Source organism: Lathyrus oleraceus, chromosome 3 (genome assembly GCF_024323335.1).
Source record: "Lathyrus oleraceus cultivar Zhongwan6 chromosome 3, CAAS_Psat_ZW6_1.0, whole genome shotgun sequence".
Classification (NCBI taxonomy): domain Eukaryota; kingdom Viridiplantae; phylum Streptophyta; class Magnoliopsida; order Fabales; family Fabaceae; genus Lathyrus; species Lathyrus oleraceus.
In genome coordinates, this window is record NC_066581.1 from 6,292,892 (window position 1) to 6,313,792 (window position 20,901).

General features: G+C 34.1%; 2 protein-coding genes across 3 annotated transcripts; both read right to left on the reverse strand.

Annotated features, from left to right (window-relative positions):
- Nucleotides 1–13,049: 13,049 nt before the first annotated feature.
- LOC127132059 (NDR1/HIN1-like protein 12) lies at nucleotides 13,050–14,206 on the reverse strand. The gene has a single exon (XM_051060928.1). The coding sequence runs from the start codon at nucleotides 13,917–13,919 to the stop codon at nucleotides 13,245–13,247; it is 675 nt and encodes a 224-aa protein (XP_050916885.1). The 5' UTR covers nucleotides 13,920–14,206; the 3' UTR covers nucleotides 13,050–13,244.
- A 534-nt stretch (nucleotides 14,207–14,740) lies between these two features.
- Nucleotides 14,741–19,843, reverse strand: LOC127132060 (two-component response regulator-like APRR3). 2 transcript variants are annotated; one of them, XM_051060930.1, is made up of 9 exons: nucleotides 19,550–19,843; nucleotides 19,171–19,351; nucleotides 18,148–18,309; nucleotides 17,909–18,039; nucleotides 17,668–17,820; nucleotides 17,176–17,287; nucleotides 16,688–17,090; nucleotides 15,379–16,108; nucleotides 14,741–15,169 (listed from the first exon to the last, which is right to left on the reverse strand). In XM_051060930.1, exons 2-9 carry the CDS (start codon nucleotides 19,322–19,324, stop codon nucleotides 15,062–15,064), a joined length of 1,953 nt encoding a protein of 650 aa, XP_050916887.1. In that variant the 5' UTR covers nucleotides 19,325–19,351; nucleotides 19,550–19,843; the 3' UTR covers nucleotides 14,741–15,061. The 2 variants fall into 2 exon arrangements, with proteins under 2 accessions (XP_050916887.1, XP_050916886.1); XM_051060929.1 differs by lacking the exon at nucleotides 19,550–19,843 and having other exon boundaries at nucleotides 19,171–19,528.
- Between the last annotated feature and the right edge of the window lie 1,058 nt (nucleotides 19,844–20,901).

The window sequence follows — 20,901 nt, forward strand, 5'->3', positions numbered from 1 at the left end:
TACTGAGAGCTTGTGTTCTTGAACAAGGAGGTTCGTGGGACACTTATCTTCCATTGATCGAGTTCACATATAATAATAGTTACCATTCTAGTATCGGAATGGCGCCTTTTGAAGCATTGTATGGTCGTAGATGTAGAACTTCGTTGTGTTGGCACGAATCTGGTGAGGGTGTAGTACTGGGACCAGAGTTAGTTCGAGAAACTACCGAGAAAGTGAAGTTTATCCGAGAGAAGATGAAAGCTTCTCAGAGTAGGCAGAAGAGTTACCATGACAAGCGGAAGAAGGAATTAGAATTTCAAGCTGGTGACCATGTGTTTTTGAGAGTCACGCCTGTGACCGGTGTTGGGAGGGCTTTGAAGTCTAAAAAGCTCACTCCTCGCTTCATTGGTCCGTATCAAATCTTAGAACGGGTTGGAAAAGTTGCTTATCGGATGGCATTACCACCTAATCTTTCGAATTTGCATGATGTATTCCATGTGTCGCAGCTTCGGAAGTATGTCTCAGATCCGTCTCATGTGGTTAGTATGGATGATGTGCAAGTGCGGGATAATTTAACAATGGAGACAAAGCCTGTACGAGTTGAAGATCGTGAAATAAAGACTCTTCGAGGAAAAGAGATTGTGTTGGTTAAAGTCGTTTGGTTGGGAGCTGCGGGCGAAAGCATGACATGGGAACTTGAGAGTCAGATGAAGGAGTCTTATCCGGAGCTATTCGCTTGAGGTATGTTTTCGAGGACGAAAACTCTTTTAGTGGGGGAGAGTTGTAACACCCCGATAAAAATAAGATAATTATTTAATTTAAGTTAATATTATATTTATTAATTTAATTAAAATAATTGGAATTATTGGATTATTATTATTATTATTATTGGAATAATAATTATTGGAAAATATATAAGTTGGAAATAAGGAAAAAGAGATCCATTTTTTGGTAAAGAGGGTTTTACGTGAAAAGCAGAGAAGCGGCTGAAAAGAGGAAAAGGGCAAAGAGCAGAGCAAGAGGAAGAAGGTTGGAGAAGAGAAAAGCTTGAAGCTTAAAGATTCGCCGGATTAATTCAGGTAAGGGGGGTTTATCGTCGTTTAATGGGTATTATAGATTAACATGTAATGGGTAGTGATAAACCGTTGAATTGACCCTAATTGGGATGATGAGTGCTGAAAATTTGTGATGAATAAACTGTGTTTAAGCTGTGATTGAATCGGTAATTGTGTGAGTCGTGATTCCCCGAGTGTATCGCTTTTTACGGAATTGGAATCGGAGGTCCGGAAGTCCTCCAACGGCGGAAAATGCGGAGAATTCTGCATTCTGCTTCGTGTTAGCGCAGGAACAGCTTTCTGTCTTGCGTTAACCGGTTAACCCAGGGCGTTAACCGGTTAACACTGTTGTGAGTTGTGGAAATATTGTTGTTCTGTCTGCGTTAACCGGTTAACCCAGGGCGTTAACCGGTTAACACTGTTGAGTTTTGCCAGAAAGCGTGTTCTGTCTGCGTTAACCGGTTAACCCAGGGCGTTAACCGGTTAACACTGTGGGAAAAGAGAAAAAATTGATAATTGAATCTTGTGTACGTTTTGGAATGGAATTATATAGTACTTAGTTTATGTCAAAGTTGATTATAAGTTGATTATGTTGAAAACATTGTTGTGTTGCTATTATTATCCTGTTGTCGGAATTTAAAGTCGTGTATGTCAAAGTTGATTATAAGTTGATTATGTTGAAAACATTGTTGTGTTGCTATTATTATCCTGTTGTCGGAATTTAAAGTCGTGTATGTCAAAGTTGATTATAAGTTGATTATGTTGAAGACATTGTTGTGTTGCTATTGTTATCATGTTGTCGGAATTCATATGCATTAAGTCGGAGCTTTGCTCACACCACGTTGGCCTGGATTGGCAAAAGTTGAAAGTTGAAGGCTTAAGCCTTGATGCCTCGTTAAATTGGCAAATTTTAAGTTGGGAGTTTTACTCCAAATGGTACCACATGCATGACGAGTCGAGTCTCATTAGAGTTGCATTTTGTTGGTTTGTTGTATGAGTATTTAATTTAATTGAGCAGTGGTGCTTGTGTTGATATTGAGTATGACGTTTGAGTTGATGTGCCGTTACTGAATGTGTGATGTGATTAGGGTGATTAATGTGTCAAATTACTTAACATGACATGATATTTTATAATGCTTATCATATCGATTGAGGAACTCACCCTTACAACTATTTTTCAGGTAACGAGCAGTGATTGAGTAGAAGCTAGTGCTTGGGGTCTAGTGTAGTCTCCTTAGTGGGTCATGCTCTGATAGATGTAACATCGGGACGGGATGTTTCACCTTGTTGAATAATTCTCATGTAATGTGTTACATGTGTTGAATGATCGATTTGATCTCTATCCGCTGCGTATTTTGCAATGCTTTATGTTTTGATATAATAAAAGAGCATGACAGTTATTATGATGAATGGTGTGAAATGATTGTGTGACACCCTTAATTGCGTATTACTCTGATTGATATATTGTTATTCTAATTAAATATTTGGGGAATTTTAGAAGGGTGTTACAATAACAGACCTAGCATATGGCATATGTTCTGGACGTCAAACTGAATGTTATGACATTCATTCCTGACAGCATATGCTAAAGTGTAGGATGGTTAGTTTTTCTGTTTCAGTATTTTTCTCAGGCTATTTTTCAGGAATCTAACAGCTGAGCTAAAATCCAGGAAACTAACAATTGAGCTACAATTAATGGACCTAACAAATAGCCTATTTGTTAGCACCCTAATATGTGGAAATTAGGTTAACTTGCTTAACCTTATTTTTAGGAAATACAAGTACGAGGCCCAAGTGCTGCAATATAAAAGGATGGCAATCCTACTTTCAGACTTCAGGGGTTTTAAGCGTGAAGCATTCATTGTACCATCATACTTCACTGCTGTATTTTTATTATGTCTTGTGAGCCAAGCAATTATCACCTAGATGATTGCATTGGACTAGGGTGTTCATTGTGTTGTACTTGTTGTGTCACTCTAAGCTTTTAAGCGTGAGTGCTGTGTATCTTGATTAAAGTTGTTAAGCACAATCAAGAGTTGTTTGAAGTATTACTTCACCATTGACTTTAAACTTAATTAAAGGTTGTAATCACTATGGTGATTGAGGGGGAGTGAGTAGGAACTCTGGTCTTAGTTTAGATTGAAATTGCATTGGGTAGGTATTAAGTGATAGGATTAAATAGTTGGTTTAAGGCCTGAATTAATACTGCTAATAATGGATTTCCTCCCTGGCTTGGTAGCCTCCAGACGTAGGTGTGTTTGTCACCGAACTGGGTAAACAATTATCTGTGTTATTTACTGTTCTTTACATTTACTTGCTGTATACATTCCTGTCTGAACAGAATCGGATGTCATAACATCCCGTGTGACATCAATAGTCTGTTAACTAGAATTTCAGTAACTATAATCAGATTGTGTTTACTCTTCAATGTTATATGTAATAAAGTCATTGATCCTTAAAATTTAGACGAGTTGGAACATGAGGTTGTAGTTATCTTGTGTCAATTAGAGATGTTTTTCCTCCATCATTCTTTGAAATTATGGTTCACTTAGTTGTCCATCTAGTAAAGGAGGTTAGAATTTATGGTCCAGTTTATTTACAGTGGATATATCATGTAGAGTGTTACATGAAGATCTTCAAAGGGTATACAATGAATCATCACCGTCTGGAAGCTTCGATCATTGAACAAAAGAAGCTATTGAGTTTTGTACAATGTATTTGTCAAAAGCTAACTCTATAAGAATTCATGAGTCTCGTCATGAGGGAAGATATGATGGTAGAGGTACTCAAGGTTTAAATATTAAAACTTTTAGCCGAGATGAGTCTCGTTATTTTTAGTACTGGACATTTCAACCAATATCTCTTGCAAAGATAAAAAGAATGCAAAAAAGGTAAAGAACAAGGAGGATAAAGTTGTAGTCAATATGCATGGAGTAAAAATGAAGGGTTTTGTGATTGGAGGGACGGTCGGTGGTCAGGCAGGAGGACCTTCCCCCATTGAACAACCAAAGAAGATTAGGAAGAAGAGACTTAAGAAGATTAGTGATCGCGCTCTTTTAATGATGTTTGTTCTAATACGGAAAGGCGTGGAAACTATTACAAAGGCTCCAAAAGACACCAAGGAGTCCCTCAATCCTCAAGTGGAATTCTCAATACAACCATCAAATGATGTTCTAGAGGTTGTTTTGTTCCAGGTCGTGTTTGAAAGTGATGGTTATCAGGAGACATTTGTCGAATTGTATTAGTTATGAGAGACGATAAAAATAAATGTGTGATGAATATTAGTTAATTATGAGGGATCCTTTGTCTCACAATAAGTGTCTTATTTCCTATTTTTATTTGTCTCAAATTATTTCCCTTTAGAATACCAATGTGATCTTTATTATTTTTTCCACTAACTTACTATTATTTGTTGTATTTTAAATCATGTAAATACTAGACTATGTATTATTAATAAGGCTATTTTAGTAATGATATTCGTTTTATTATTGAAATTAACATAATTAATAATTATCTTAAAAACTATGAAAATCTTAAAGAGAACGTCTATTTGTGAGACGAAGGGAGTAAAGATTTTTAAATATCTGGTGACCGGTGCATCATATAAATATGGTACTTTTTTATTTTATGAAAATGTTTCATGCAAATATATGGTTAATTCAATTGAACGATTATTTCAATTCACAGATAAAATTATAGTTGATTTAACTATATCAATTAGCAGGGTAGGTCATGTGCATGTGCATCATGTGCTGCAGCGCAGGGCCCCAAATATTAGAGGGTTCAAATTTTTGAAATTTTCAATTTTTTTATAAATATTAATAAAAATAAATAAAATGTTATTAAAAAAACTCAATAATCAAAAGAAATATTATGATAAAAACTCAATACATACAAAAATCAAAATTGATCAAAACTCAAAATAATTATAATTAAATTTATTTTTAATTTATATATAAATATATTTTTGATATATTTTATTTAATTATTATAATTATGTTTTAAAAAAAATTGAGTCCATTTTTGTAATTAGAACCGGGCCTCCAATATAATTGGGTCGGCCCTGTCAATTAATTGTGTCTTATTATAATTGAACTAACCATTTAATCAATTAATTTTAACTACATTTTTACACATGATTAATCGGATGTGAGCCAATGTTTAAATAAAGGATGTATGTTTATTATCACGTTTCACTACCCTTTAAATAAAGGGTATATCTCTTTGTTGGTCAACATTATTACATGTCACTTTGTGATTGGTTGAAGAAAATAGTTATCATACATCAATTTTATCCCTCATTCAATAAATCAATTCATTCATCATGACATCTACATCATTTAGATAGCATATGATGATGCATTTCATTTTGCATAATCTTTAAAATAACAAATAAAATAAATTTTCGGATTCACGGACAGACCGATCGAATTGATCCTCAAATATTAGTTAAATTAACGGGGGGAATTTCAAAATCGAGCTTGCAGATGTTAATTTTATTAATCTATGGTTAGCGTAGTTCAACCTGACGTGCTCGTTTTATTTTTTCGACTATTTTTTCGGTCGCATTTTGATCAGTCTGAACCTTTTAACCGATCATTTTTTATTTCAAAATTTGATCGAAACATGTATGTTTTAAAAAAATTATTTTGCGCTGATCATTTTAATGCATTCGGTTTTTATTTTAAATATTTTTACGTCCGACTTTTATTCATTTTGAGTCCGTTTATTTTTATTTTTTTATCAATAATTTCAAAATAATTAAATTAAATTATTTATGTTTTTGTTTTAATTTGATTTTAATTATTTAAAATAGTTCGATTTTTATTTAAATTATTTGATTTAAACTCATTTTTCATTCACAAAATATCTCAGGAACATTTTTGGATTTCTGAAGAAAAAAAATCAAAATCCTAGTTGTCCCATTGTATATACAATACCCTTCCGATGGAGTGGAAACACAAAAAAGAAACACGAATGCCCTCAATTCAAGATCTCTCATCACATAATTTGTTCTTTCCAAAAAAAAATTAATCCCTCTGCTCCTACAGTAACAAAATACCAAAATGTGTGTGTCGTGTTAGTTTTCTGTTTTTTCGATTATTTTGAGTTGATGTAAAAATTGTAACACTGCCATAATAATATTTTGGTTGTTGTTGTCTTTCATTATGTTGCGATTTCAGAGTTAAAATCGAATTTAACTTCCGAAAATCGCTTGGACGGATAGATTCAGTTGTTCGGCTTCTTATAATGTGATTCTTACATGAATTCACTCTAAATTAGCTTAGAGCTAAATTCGGTTTGTTTTCGATTTCGATTGATTTTCAATCTCGTGACTTACTCTTGAATCTATGTACAATGAGCTCCTCTTTTTTGTTTGCATTTGCTTGTTTGATGAGTTTGCTCTTAATTGCTTTCTTATTCCTCATTGACAAAATGTATCTTATCCCTTGTTTTTATTTCCATTGTTCTTAGTTAAGCTTAACTAATTAAATAATAGACAAAAATAAGAATAAAATCAGTCTTTCAAAAACAAAAACACTTGGTCAATACCAAGTTTCATTTTCAAAAAACACTTGGTAAACACCAAGTTTTCACCACTCAACTCCAAACTCATTTCGACCATAAATCATTTTCATCATTCATTTCAACTATCAACCATTTTCAATCCAATCACATCACAAATAAAAAACTTAATCCAACGTTAAGTTTCTTTTCTCAAACAAATCAAAAATGACTAACTTAAACAACTTTGATATTTTTCATAACAAAAATGGAAGAAAAAAGACTACCTAAGTAAAAGGTTCAGTCATAGTCTCGAGTATTAAACCCACATTGTAAAAGCTTGCAAGTCAAAAAATACTTTACTTCCAATCCAAAAACAATCCAACCAATCAAACTCTTTTCCCGTTGTCGTGTGAACTTCAAAAACTATTTTTTACAATTGAAAGATGTTTCATCTCGAGATGATGCAAAACAACGCTTCGTCTACAAATGTTGAGTTGAGATAAGTGATGTTTTCCCGTGACTGTTGAGTTGAGATAATTCATTCAGTGTGATGAAAACGCATGTTCCTTATACAGTTTTGGGTAAGCAATTTTTTTCTTCAATTGAGACAAAATAGTCTTTGCTAAAATTGACTAACAAACAAATATTTTCTACCCAAAACTATGTAACCCTTGAGTTCTCTATTGCATCCAGAGATACGTAGGAGCGAGATCCAAAGTCTCGCCAGGCACCCTAATAAAAAATAAACATATTAGTCATGTCCTTTTTAAATAACCCGAGAAGTCAAACATTTCAAAATCTAACACTAACGCGCACAACTAATCAAATGATTCTCGTTGAGTACAATGGACGTGAGAGGTGTCAATACCTTCCTCTTGCGTAATCAACTCTTGAACCCTGATTTGATTACGACGACTATAATCATTGTCGTTCTTTTGGGTTTTATCGATATTTCCCCTTTCTCTCTTCGGAAATAAATAAATTTCGGTGGCGACTCTGTTAAGTTCATTCTGTGAGCGTGCGATTGCGCTTCGCGAATGTAGTGTTCTCATTTTTCGAGGTGTGATAATAGTCATTTTGGTTTAATTTTATTATAAAAGTTGAATATTACAAAAGAGGATCAAGGTATATTTATTTACCTGATTCTAGTAACAAACTTTCCTAAAAGAGAGGAAAAATAACAAATTAAATGACCCAAATAACAAAATTATTTAATACTTAATACCCCGCATAAGCTTGAGGGTAAATGATCTTAACGCCAAGCTTAAGCAAGTTGCGGTTGAAGAATTGAAGGTTCAAAGGTTTTGGTGAAAAATTCGACTACTTGTTTAGAGGAAAAGATTGATATGAGGTGAAACAAATGTTGTTGGAGTTTTTCACGCACCAAGTGGCAGTCCAAGTCGATGTGCTTGGTGCTTTCGTGAAATGAGGAGTTGGTTGTGATATGTCGAGATGAAGCATTATAGCAATACAGCAAAGCCGATTGAATGAGTGGGACGGGAAGAGCTTGTAAGATGTTGGTGAGCCATTGGAGTTCACACATGGTGGAATCCATTGCGTTGTATTAGGATTATGTTGATCTTCTAGAAATAGTGGGTTGTTTATTTGATTTTTAGGAAACTAAGGAATCCCCCAAGTAAATATAGAATCCATTGATGGATCTTCGAGGATATGGGCATGTTGCCCAATCAGAATTAGAAAAAGATTTGAGTTATAGAGAAGAAGAATAAGAAAAAGAAGAGAAAAATATTCCTTGAGTTTGAGAGAGTTTGAGATACTAGAGAATAGGAAGAGCTCCATTGTAATGAGTTTGTGTTGCCTTGCTCATGTTTTGACTTAATTGTTGGACAACATAGGCAATGTCAGGCCTAGTGTTCAGGAGATAAATAAGTTGGCCGACAAGATGTCGATATGATGTTGGATTGGCCAAAGGTTCGCCTGCAGATTGTGTTAGTCTTGTGTCTGTTTCCATGGGATTTGAAGCAAGCTTGCACCTAAGAACACTTGAGGCTGAAAGAATATCAAGGACATATTTTCTTTGACAGAGATGAACGTCGTTGCTTGATCTTGCCACGTCAAGCCCTAAGAAGTATTTGATGGTGCCAAGGTCTTTAATTTTGAAATGCTGGTGCAATGTCTACTTAATGTTAATTAGAATTTCAATGTTATTGCCTGCGATTATTAAGTCATCAACATAAATTATCATGGAAGTAAAGTGGATGCAAATTTATGTATGAATAAGGAATGATGTACAGGGCATTGTGTAAAATTGTGTGAGAGTAAAACATGAGACAATTTTGCAAACCAGTGTCAACTAGATTGTTTAAGGCCATATAAAGATTTTAACAGTTTGCAAACTTGATTTGGATGAGTAGGAGTGATGCCTCATGGAAAGGAAATGTATACCTCCTCATCCAAATCCCCATGAAGAAAAGCATTATGAACATCTAATTGGTGTAAATTCAAATTTAAAGATGAGGCAAGAGCAAGAAGTAACCTGACAGTAGTCAATTTAGCCACATTAGAAAATGTTTCAAAAAATTCCATACCTTCGATTTGATTAAAACCCGTAGCAACTAACCTTGCTTTATATCTCTCAATGGTGCCATTAGATTTTAATTTAGTTTTGTAGACCCATCTACAACCAATTGTTTTCTTACCACATGGAAGGGTGGTGAAGATCCATGTGTTGTTATCACTAGCTCGACATCCATAGCCTACTTATAGGAACTGGGCTCACAGTTGACATTAATAGCAGAGATGAATTTATGGAAAAGAGGAAAAGTATTATTATAACTAATATATTTGGAATTATTATAAGGGTGATTAGATGTATAAGTGATACAAATAAAATAATTGAGATATGCAGGCTTAGTCATGGTTCTGTTGGATTTCCTGATGGGATTGCTAAAAGTAATGACAGGGATAGGTTCAGTGGTGGGGATCATGGGAGTGGCAGGGGGAGTATTTGTGGAAATTTTAGGTTCAGTATTAGTGGAATTGGATGGAGGAATGGTCTAAAGGGGAAAGTCAAAGATGAAGGGATTGCCATTGTCTAATGGAATAGGTATAGGAGATTAGTGGGGATGGTTGGTGGGTGAAAGGTAAGGAAATAATTTTTCATATAAGGTGCAGTTTCTAGAAATAAAGGTTGTTCTAGTGTGAAGGTCATAAAGGAGATAGCCTTTAATTGTTGTAGGATAACCTAGAAAAATGCACCTAGTGGCACGAGGGTCCAGTTTATCTCTATTTTTTATGAGGGTGGAGGCAAAAGTGAGGCAACCAAAGGATCTGAGATTAGTCAGGTTGGAAGGTTCCTTAAATAATAGATCATAGGGTGTATGAAGGTCTATGGTAGGAGTACAAATCCCATTTATTAAGTATGTGGCATGGCAGGGGAAAAGGACCAAAAGCATTTAGATAGATGAGCATGAAAAAGAAGGGACCTAGTGACATTTAAGAGGTGTCTATGTTTCCTCTCAACAATGGAGTTTTGTGTGGGGTTTCAAAATAACTCCTTTGGTGAATAATGCCTAGAGATGCATAGTAAGATGTCATGAGAAACTCATTTCCATTATCACTACGAGTGTTTTTAACTTTACAAGAGAATTGGTTCATAGCATAATTGATGAAATTCTTAATATGAAATCTAGTTTCAAATTTGTTATGCATTAAAAAAGTTCATGTGTATCGAGTAAAGTCATCCACCACAGTCAAAAAATATTGAAAACCATCTAAATAAGGGGTCCCTATGGGACCCCATATGTCCATGTGTAATAATTCGAAAGCATGAGAAGTTTTACTAGTACTGGTGGAAAAAGGAAGTTGTATTGTTTAGCAAGATCACAAGCATGGAAAGAAAGAGATTTGTGAAATTTAATGTAAGGAAAAGATGAAGACATGTGTTGTAAAATCATTAGATGGATGGTCTAATCTATGGTTCCAAACATTTAAATTGTGTTGATCATTATTAATGGTCTCAACAAGACTATAGTCATTATTACATGAATTATTCAAAGTTCAAGCATAATGTGTAAATGTGGGTGACTTGTGCAGGATGTAGAGGTTTTTATGTTGGATCACCTGACCAATCATCATGTGTGTAGATACATCCTGAATGTGACAAGAGTCATGAGAGAAAGAAATTTAATATATCAAATTTTTACATAACTTAGATATGGAAATAAGACTAAAATTGAATTGAGGTATGTAGAAAACATCATATAAGTGCAAGTATGGACCAAGGTGAACTATGCCATAAAAATGGGCAACTATGGTAAGACCAATGGGGAAATGAATATAAATAAGGGAAATGATTTTAATATCATAAAAATATTTTATGTGGGGGCATACATGATCTGATGTCCTTGAATCAAGAATCCAAATAGAGATATTGGTGAAATTCATACATGTATTAGTGAGATTAGAGACGATATGAGAATAGTCAACAATAGTGTTCTTATCTGATGTGTTCTTTTTAGCATTCTTCTTAGAATTTTTGAGTAAGTTGATAATATTCCCTTGAGATGAAGGTCTGCTTATTAGTGCTGGAAATGGAGGAACTTTATGTTTTATGATCGGACTGAGAATTATTGTTGTTGTTGTTGCGCATAGCTTAAGTTTTGCTTCGATAACCGGGAGGAAAACCGTGTTTGAAGTAGCAATCATTGATTGTGTTGTTGGTTTTATTGCAGTGCGTACAAAGCATAGGGGTTTTGGAGTGTCCTTGGCCTTATCCACGACCTTGAGAATTGAAGTTATTAGCAAAAGATATGGTGGAATCATAAGCAGTAGGTGGATGAGCAATTTCTTGTTGCACGATAAGAGAATGGACTCGACTAATGCTGGGAATAGGATCCATGATTAATATTTGTATGCGAATGTTAGTGTACAAATCATCAGATCCTTGAGGAAGCAAGAAACATACTCCATATGCTTGTATTTGAGAATGGCCTTGGCGAGATCGCAGGTGCAAGGGATTTGACAAGAACATGATGGGGTTGGGCGTAAATCTTCAAGTTCGTCCCATAAATTTTTGAGTTTATTAAAGTATTGAGGGAGAGTTTTATCACCTTGTTTGATTGAGTGGAGATCACGAAGAAGATCAGAGAATCAAAAATGGTTCCCTTTTGTAAATCTTTCACGCAAATCTTCCCAAAGATCAAATGCAGAATCAAAGCAAATGGTGCTTTGAGCAATGCGAGGTGAAAGAGTGTGGTTGATCCAGGATAATATCATGTTGTTAGCGTGATCCCAGAGTTCATAATTAGGGTTTTCGAAAGGGGTTTTGTTGAGGGTTCTATTGATAAAGACGATTTTGTTCTTGGATGTGAGAGTACGACACATTGAACGGCTTCGGTTGTGATAGTTGTGATCGTCGAGTGATAGTGTGACAAGAACGGGGCCTGAATTTTCGTCAGGATGAACATAATAGGGGTTTTGAGAATCTCTAACGGGATCTTTTTCGGTGGGTTTGTTGGTTAAATAATCATCCTGAATGGATTCATGGTTCGAAGCTTCATCACGGAAGCCATAAAAGAAACGAAGAGAAAAATAAAGGAGATACAGGGAAACCCTAGAGAGAAAAAGGCGGAAATGATGGAAAGAGAGGGAAAGAATACAAAGAATGTGCATGGTATTTAGTAATTGATACCATATTACGTGTCACTTTGTGATTGGTTGAAGAAAATAGACATCTTAACTAATTTTATTATAAAAGCTGAATATTACAAAAGTAGGTAAAATTATATACTTAACAAACTTTCCTAAAAGAGAGGAATTGTTTTTGTGTAAAGGAAAGAGTTCGAATACCGTCTAATGTAAAAAATTCATTTTATAATTAATTAACTATTAATTAAATAAAATAATTTTAAATGTATTTTGAATTTTCATACACTCACTCACTCATATAAATCAAGAACTCATTCACAATTTAGATTACGCCATGCTACATATTTTCATAGAGGCTTGCTATTTTTACACTGATTTTTGCCTACACCCTATCCTACACCGTAAGTCATAACAAATCACTAAGTTCTTGCACAAAAACCTAAGTAAAATAAATTATTAAAAAAAGTAAAAGTAGTAAATTTTACCTATACTAATATAGTGTAGGTGTTAAAGTTAGTGTCAAAATAACTTTTCCCATTTTCATAAATACAAATGAAATCTTTTATAGTTCATTCAAAAAATTTGGTTATAGAATAAATTTTCGATAATCCATTTTTAAATTGCACTTACAAAAAAAATTCAGCGCAACACAATTGTAAAGGAGCTATCCCACTATTTACATCCAAAGTGATTCCCTTAACTTTAGTTGTTAATAATACTAGTAAATGTTCTTCATTCCACTAAAAACACTATCCATCCAATAAACATAAGAAAGACACGAACCTGATACCTTGAGCACTAACTATCTACATACATTTTGAGAATCAAAAACTCCAATGGAAGAGGAGCCTTCAATAGTTATAGATGCGATACCCACCATCATTGAAATTCATGGTCTCATAATAAAACTTACTATTTCATTATCATCTTTTCATAATGGACCCATTCTCAGACACATTATTCAATATTCATCACTCCAAGAATAACATTCATACAAAAAAGAAAACTCAAACTCTTACATTACATACGCTAATATCTGAATTCAAAACAAAAAGAAAATAGAACAACATAAAGTAGTAACATAGCTTAATTTCATATGTCGATGTAGCAAGGTGGAGTAGCAAGCAATGGAACCTGGCCCACAAAACCTTTCTTCAAACCAATCAACACATCACACTTTCCATAGAAACCATAATGTGCTGTTCTTATTGCACCAGCTTTCCATCTCAATCTTCCAAGAAACACCAGTTTCAGACCAACTACTCCATAACCTTCATCCACCATCAAACCGTTTGATATTTCTACCGACACCGGAACCGCGGTCCCTCCGAGAACGGGAGACAATGAAACCTGACTGTGTTTTTCTAGGAATAACGGTGGGAGCATAACCTGTGGCGTTATGGCTTGGTTTCTGTAGGAAACAAAAGCTGAGAATCTGTCATAGTAAACTGAGACACGTTTGTTTGGATTCTTTATGAGGACGTTGAACTGCAAGGTGGCGGAGAGGAGAGGTGGTGAGGTTGTGTTGAGGCCGTAGACGGCGACACCGACAACCGTGAAGTGAGGTTTGTGTGGACGGTAGACAAGCCAGAGGACAAGTAGTGTGATACCTATTAGTATGAGAAAGATTGTTATGAATGTGGCAAAAGCACGTTTGGGAGAGCTTGTGCTGTAAGGAGAAGGTGAAATAGGTTTGTTGTTCATTTGGAGTTTGTCTGGGGGAAGATGGTGGTGTTGTTGGTTTTGAGTGATTTGGTTTTCTTCCATGGGAGAGGAGATTTTGATGTTTAGATATTAAAGTTAAAGGGGTGGAATATGTTTGTACTTTGATAGTGACAGAAAGAAAAAAGGATTGGTTTGGTAGTGAATTTGATACAAATGTGAGGGAAAAGGAAATTAATAAGCTTCAATGGACCATAAAAAAGTTATAAAGTTGAGATAGTATTGTGTCACTTGTGATTAAAAAAGTACTACAATAACATTGTACATGATTACATGACCCTAGTTACTGATTTTTATTTTGATATGTGTAATGATGAGTGATCACTCTTTCACTTCACTATCATCATGAACAAAAGTATAAAAAAATATGGATGATGAAGACAACAAAATGTTAAATAAAAGTATGAAAAATTAGTTACTTTATTTTCTGCTAAATTTAGTTATCACTCTACCAGAGTAAAAAAAAACAAAAAAAAGTAATTCTAATTTTCTTAATGAGTAAGCATAACAAATAAGTAAATAAAAAAGTAATTCTAATGCGGTTTGTGTTTAAAAACAAAAGGAATATTATTTTCTTTATCTTTTAGTGCGTGGTGCTTTTGATTTTACTTTCTTGAATAATAAATGAGAACAAAAGTGGAGAAGAAGAGCCAAAGAAAGAGACGTGGCTCAGTTTGAGTTCTTTTACCGACAATTGGATAAACTTGTAGGCTTACAAAACCAACAGATTCTGCATGCAATCAAAATTTGGTGTGATTATGTGTTTTTAACTCGGTTTTACACGTGTTTGGTTATGTTTGGACCATGCTTCGTTGGATCACACAACTAGTATGCAAACGTCACATACAAAGATAGAAGAATCAAAGTGATTCTAACAAACTCACTTGATATCAAATATGCCATAATAAACAAGGCTATATAATGTTTGAGTCTTGAACATTGGTACAACAAAGAACATTTACACGAGGTAAAATCAAAACTTCAAACCACTCACTAAATAATTACAATCCTAAATTTGTAGGATACACTCCATGAGTCAATATAACAAGCTGACAGAAAACACTAACAAAGGTATTAAAAATCAAACAGATTTCACCAGACCTACATTTAATCGCGTTGTCGAGTAAAATTAGTGTTGGAAGTCAGACTGTAAATCAATAATGAAGGCAAGATGAAACAAAACACTCTCAGTAACCTCCGGTCAATACCGCAAGTTCACTTTGTACTTGGCGAACAAACTGCCCTTTCACCCGTGGACGTTTATCTGCCTGTCTTTTCCGGCTTTCATATCGGACCTGTAAAATAAATTTGAGGAATGAGCATATAAGAGAGCTTCAAAATGTCAGCCTAGATATGTTCTAGATTACTGAAAACTAGTTTGAATTAGTTACTGTAAACAGATTCAGCATGATGAGCTTATTAAAAAGAATGATAGCAAATGATAAATCAACATAAATTCCAACACTAATAATGGTAATTTCAGAGCAAATATTGGTTGCAGTACCTTTTTATCGTAGCATCTGTCTTTTCTCTTCAGTCGAAACTTTAGTAGAGCTGCTTCTCTTTGGCTGGTGTGGTAAGAATTTGCGCCTCTAGGCTCGTCATAGTGATCATTACTAATAGAACTTTCAAGGTGGTTCTTGCCTACAACAGACTGAGGGGTATTTCCATCACTCCGGCTGCCTGTGCCTTCAGATACACCACTAGTGTTGCGATTTTCTGCATCATGGTAAAAGCTAGTACCACAATTTTGACCGTTAGATGGAGAGTCATGCATAGCACAATCAATATTGCTTTGATCATTTTTGTTTCGATCACAAGTATAGGTGGTGTCATCCGACCATTGATGAGCTTCTGAGTTCTGACTTTTAGGATTGGAATGGGAGGAAATACTAGTGGGAAATGGAGAACTTTCTTTTTGGAACATTGATTTAGGTGTACATGTGGGATTCATGCCTGATTGTGCATTGCTTATAGAATGAAAAACATTATCATGTTCCATAGATTTGTTATCAGAAGTGTCCCCGGTGGTGGCTGGAAAGAATTCATGTTGACTGTTAAGAAATTTTGCATCAACTTGTACAGACTGACCAATCACCAGATTGGTGTTACTTTCCTCTTTTTGGTTTTTTCCATCACACTGATAAGTAGTATTTGTATTTTCAGATAATTTTTGTGATTCATAAGAATTATTTGTTGGAAATAAAGGCTGCAACATCATACCGTTGCCATACCTGCAAACAGGAATTTTGTCATAAGTATCGTAAAAAGTTCTGTAGTTTTTTATTTGAAATGCTGAATAAGAAATATGCTCGGTAAAGCAAGAATTGATAATCATTTCTCTACAAAATAAGAGTTTTCAACACAATAAACCCCTGTTACAGACAGATATACAAAAAATGCTATATACTAGCCATTCAAATTTTGCTATTAACATCTCTTTGAAGCATTCGAGAAATTGTTCTGATGATACACACGCCAATATGTCTGCTGTCTCTCAAGAAGTTTGACAAATTTTACCATTACAGAGACTATAAATTTTTATTCTCCATTTTGTTTTAGTTCATATGATATCTACAATTTAGCTGGATTTTAAAACCATTTATACATGTGTAACAGCATAAACATGACAGAGAAAAGAACGGGTAAAGAAGATGCATAAGCAGAATTACAGGAAACCAATTATAACTGTCAATTGTGTCGAATAAAGTTTCTTGCTTTGTCAACACAATGAAAAATTTGTATGAAATATATGTTTAGTTTATTTGCTATCAATAAGAATTCAAAAAATCATAATCAAATAGTGAACTCACCGAGAAAATGGAGAAGCATTTGAATGATTCAATATTTGCCTTTCCTCATCGGTAGTTTTAGATGAGCTGCCAGGATAATCTCTTTGTAATGAAAGTTCCAATTGTGTATCATATTCAAACTTGGCTGAGTTGCCACCATTGAAACTACAATCTGCATAACTGTTCTTAGGAAGATTCTCAAAAGTAGCCATCAAGTCAATAGCTCCAGCAGAATGTTCTTCTAGTTCATCATCGCGTCGATGAATCCTTGTATTAACATGAGGATTGGCTTTGCCTAACTTTGTTCTTAACCCTTCTTCATCTTGGTCGTCTGTTTCATTATATTCATAGCTTTGACCAAGCCTTAAACCTGTTGAAATTTTGCCACACCTTGCAGCTTTAGGTGCTGTTAAAGTTGATTTCTCTGCAATAAATGTTAATTGTCAGCAAGTAACAAAATAAAGGCCAAAAAATTGAACAAATTTATAAGATAAGAGTAAGTTACATACCTCCAGTTTCGTTGTTATACTCGGTAGACTCCCATTCATATTTGGTAGAATTTTCGTGCTTCACCGGGTCTGTATTGCTCAAACTCGAAGAACTATTCAGCTGGGAGATATCCTGCATATTTTCCATGATCCATGATCAGCTTCCAAAAATGGCGGTGTACAAGTAAAGGTATTTTGCATAAGAGTTGTCAAAACATGCAGTTTCTATGTCAAACTTCAAGAGCCTAGTCTATTCTAGCGAGAAAAAATTTCATCTAGTTTACAAAAGAGTGGCTTCATATATGCATTGTACAAACTGCAGTTGTATGTCTTTTTATGTTACTCAAGCCTAACGTTGAAAGTGTAGACAGAACATTAGTAATGAAATCAGCTCATATAAAAGGTAACTGCTATTTCACAATTAACACACTGAAACCTCAGAAATTGACATATCTAACAATCATATTAAATTGTTTCAGTGATTTTTTAATGGCATACAGAAGCAGAACTTACTTGAGCTTGAGCCTCACTATTTTTTCCATTGCACTCGATATTTTTCTGCGTGGAAGCCACGGAACCACTAGAGTTATTGCTTGCAGTATTGTTTTCTTCAGCAATGTCAAGTTTATCATGTGGAAATGTTATATTTTGAGGAGGCATGCTAATCTGTAGATGAAGTAAATACAAATTGGATTATAAGTACGCCCACATAAAGACAATAATTCTACACGAAAGTTGAAGAATATTAACTTACAGTATGTCTTCTCCACACATGCTGCCACAGGTTCCTTAGCTCATTCCTGCGAACAGGTTTAATGAGAAAATCAACGGCCCCGTTTTGCATACATTTGAACACCGTGCTAACTGAATCGTGAGAAGACATCACTGCAAATTACACCATGAGAAATTGAGAATCAACCCTAACCCATTAGCCATAACTAACTAATATCAAGATTAATAATTAAGGACACAAAGTACCCAGTCAATACATACTTATGACAGGAATTTTTTTGCAATTGTCATGCTCCATGATTGAAGTAAGTAATGAAAAACCAGATATGGATGGCACATCCACTTCTGTTAATACAATATCTATATCACATGATTTGTTCTTCAATGTTTCCCATGCCTTTAAGCCATCTCGAACCGCAGCAACTACATGTAATAAAAACAACATTAAGAATTTCATAAGGATCTCGAGCTTAAAGGTAAACACCACATATGTATACAATTATTACATTTATTAAAAATCACATTTAGTGTTTGCATGCTTAGAACGAATCTGTTTGAAGTTCAAAAACGGGTATCAAAACCAGTAACTCAATACAAAGACTCAATTAGAAGGAACTAACTTTTAACAGTTCATACACATATCAAACACCACATTATCATGCACAAAAGCTAAGCTCAAGGTTTTAAAAAACGGTCCGTTACCACGAAAACGGCCTATACCAATACTGTTATTCACTATTTTTGTCATAAAGAAAAAATTGTGGTTAATTCCCACCGCGACGACCACAAACCGATCGAAATTGCGAAAACCTTTACGCAGTCCTCGGCTAAGCTACTCTAACTTTGGTGGAAAATAAATACACAATTATCACATTTATTTAAAAAAAAAACACATTTTAGTGTTTGCATGCTTAGAATGAAACAATCTGAATATCAGAAATTGGGTGTTAAAACCAGTCAACCAATATTCTTGTTCATTTCCTCCGATCTAGATCGATGTTTATCCTTTTATGGCTGCAAGGTTGACTTAAATATATTACTACATACTTGAACGTTTTCTCGTCAAGAATTCACTAATCAATACACAAACACCAAAATAGAAGATCAATAACTGTTGAATGGATCTCAAAAACTAGTAATTTTTTACTTTCTCGTTTCATAATAAATAATTTTCCAAAAAAAAACATGTAATGAACAATGATCTAACTAAAATAGCTTATAAGTTGTTGAAAAACTCAAATTCAAATCAAACAATAAAATTATGATGATGAAGAAGAAAAAAACCTTTATAACCGCATTTACGAAGAAGTGCTGAAATAATGTGCCGAGTAGAATCATCAGGCTCAACGAGCAAGACCCTAAGCATAGTCGGAGGAAGAAACTTGTCCCATTTATCACTATTGCTCTGCATCGAAGTATTCACCACCACCTCACCCATTCTCAAACGACGAACTACAGTAATGAACTGAAAACAAAAACCGCATCAAACAGAGAAACCCTAAATCACAAATTCTTGTGAACCAAAACAAAATCGTTGATATGTGTTAGTTGGAGTTTTATTAAGTACTAGTATAAGTTGAAGCATGAATGAAAATATCTGAAAAAAGAAAGTAAATTAAATTGAGTGGATGAAAAACAGGAGAGAGAAAGAGAAGAATATTACAAAATTTTCAAAGTGACCTCAATGGTTGAGAGAGTCTCAGCCACGAAAATGGTACAAAAATATCTTTTTCGTGTAAGATTGGATTGGAGGTTAGAATCAGATCTATTTCTCTTCTCTCAGCTTTCTTCCAAAACGTGGAGTGTCCCAATATTTCATGACGTGTCTTCTTTTCAGCCATCTGTTTTCATCGTGGGAGCCACTTTTTGACACGTGTCTCTCTTGCCTTCTCTTAAACTAAAGTTCAAATATGCCTATATATTGTGACCATAAGAAAATACATCAACAGTGTGTATCACATGAGACATTGCTTTATTTGCTTCCTTTTATTTACATAATAATTTTTGTATACATCTATACTATAAAAAAGTGTTTATGAAAAATTAAATAGAAATGTAATAGTTAATATAAATTATTCATTTACAATTTCTATTTATTTTACTATTATTTTCTTTTTCTTTTTGCTTTTGTTATTTTTTAAATATTTTTTCATTTTGATATTATTTTTTCTATTTAGGATGGTTTCCTATTATTCTCTTGGTATTTGATATAATGCCCTTACAATGTTTGTTCCTTGGTGATTTGTTACAAATGAATTGTGTTGACATTGTTAGTTTGAAGAAATGGAATACCACTTGTAACAAAGTGTGGTTGCAAAAATCTAGAATATGAGCTGTGATTGGATATATCAAAGATTGTGGATCATTATCTCTCTTTTGTCATAAACTTGCATAAAAAAATTGGTTCCATTGATAGGTTTTAGATATCGGCAAGATAATGCCCCTTTAGGTATATTGTTGTCCAAGAATCAATTCACTATGTGGCTGCAAATTCTCCCAGCACTATTGCTTCAAACTTATTGTATCAGTCTAAATTTTTCAAGAAAAGAATATTTTTTCAATCTCAGTTTTATTTGAATAAAATAATCTTTTAGAATTTATCTCCAAATAGTTTTTGAAAATGAATTACATCTATATTTGAATAGTGAATATAATGAATTGATGAGCAATATTTATTTAATAAAGTAAATAAGTTGATTAGGATGGGAGCATGCAAAACTGTAGTAGATATTTTTTGGGGGTGAGGAATGGCAAGGTCATTAGGATAGGATGGGACCAGAATTAGAATTCTAGGTGGGGAGTTGAACACGTGGAATGTCGACACATTTTGTGTGGCTCTCCATTGTCTCAAGTGGGCCATGTCTATATGACTATTGGCATCTTCTTCTTTAATGATTCTCAACTACTTCTATTACTACTATACTTTATCTTTACATCTTATTCATACATTTGTCTTGGATGCCTGCTAGCCAAAAAAATTGAAATACAATATTTTTTTAATTTATTCATTTTCAA

Coding starts and splice junctions, on each gene's coding strand:
- LOC127132059 (XM_051060928.1), bottom strand. CDS start 13,919: ATGGAAGAAAACCAAATCACTCAAAACCAACAACACCACCATCTTCCC.
- LOC127132060 (XM_051060930.1), bottom strand. CDS start 19,324: ATGGGTGAGGTGGTGGTGAATACTTCGATGCAGAGCAATAGTGATAAA. Junction 18,040..18,147: donor CAAAAAAATTCCTGTCATAA/GTATGTATTGAC, acceptor TGTAATTTGCAG/TGATGTCTTCTCACGATTCA. Junction 17,091..17,175: donor GTATAACAACGAAACTGGAG/GTATGTAACTTA, acceptor CATTTATTGCAG/AGAAATCAACTTTAACAGCA.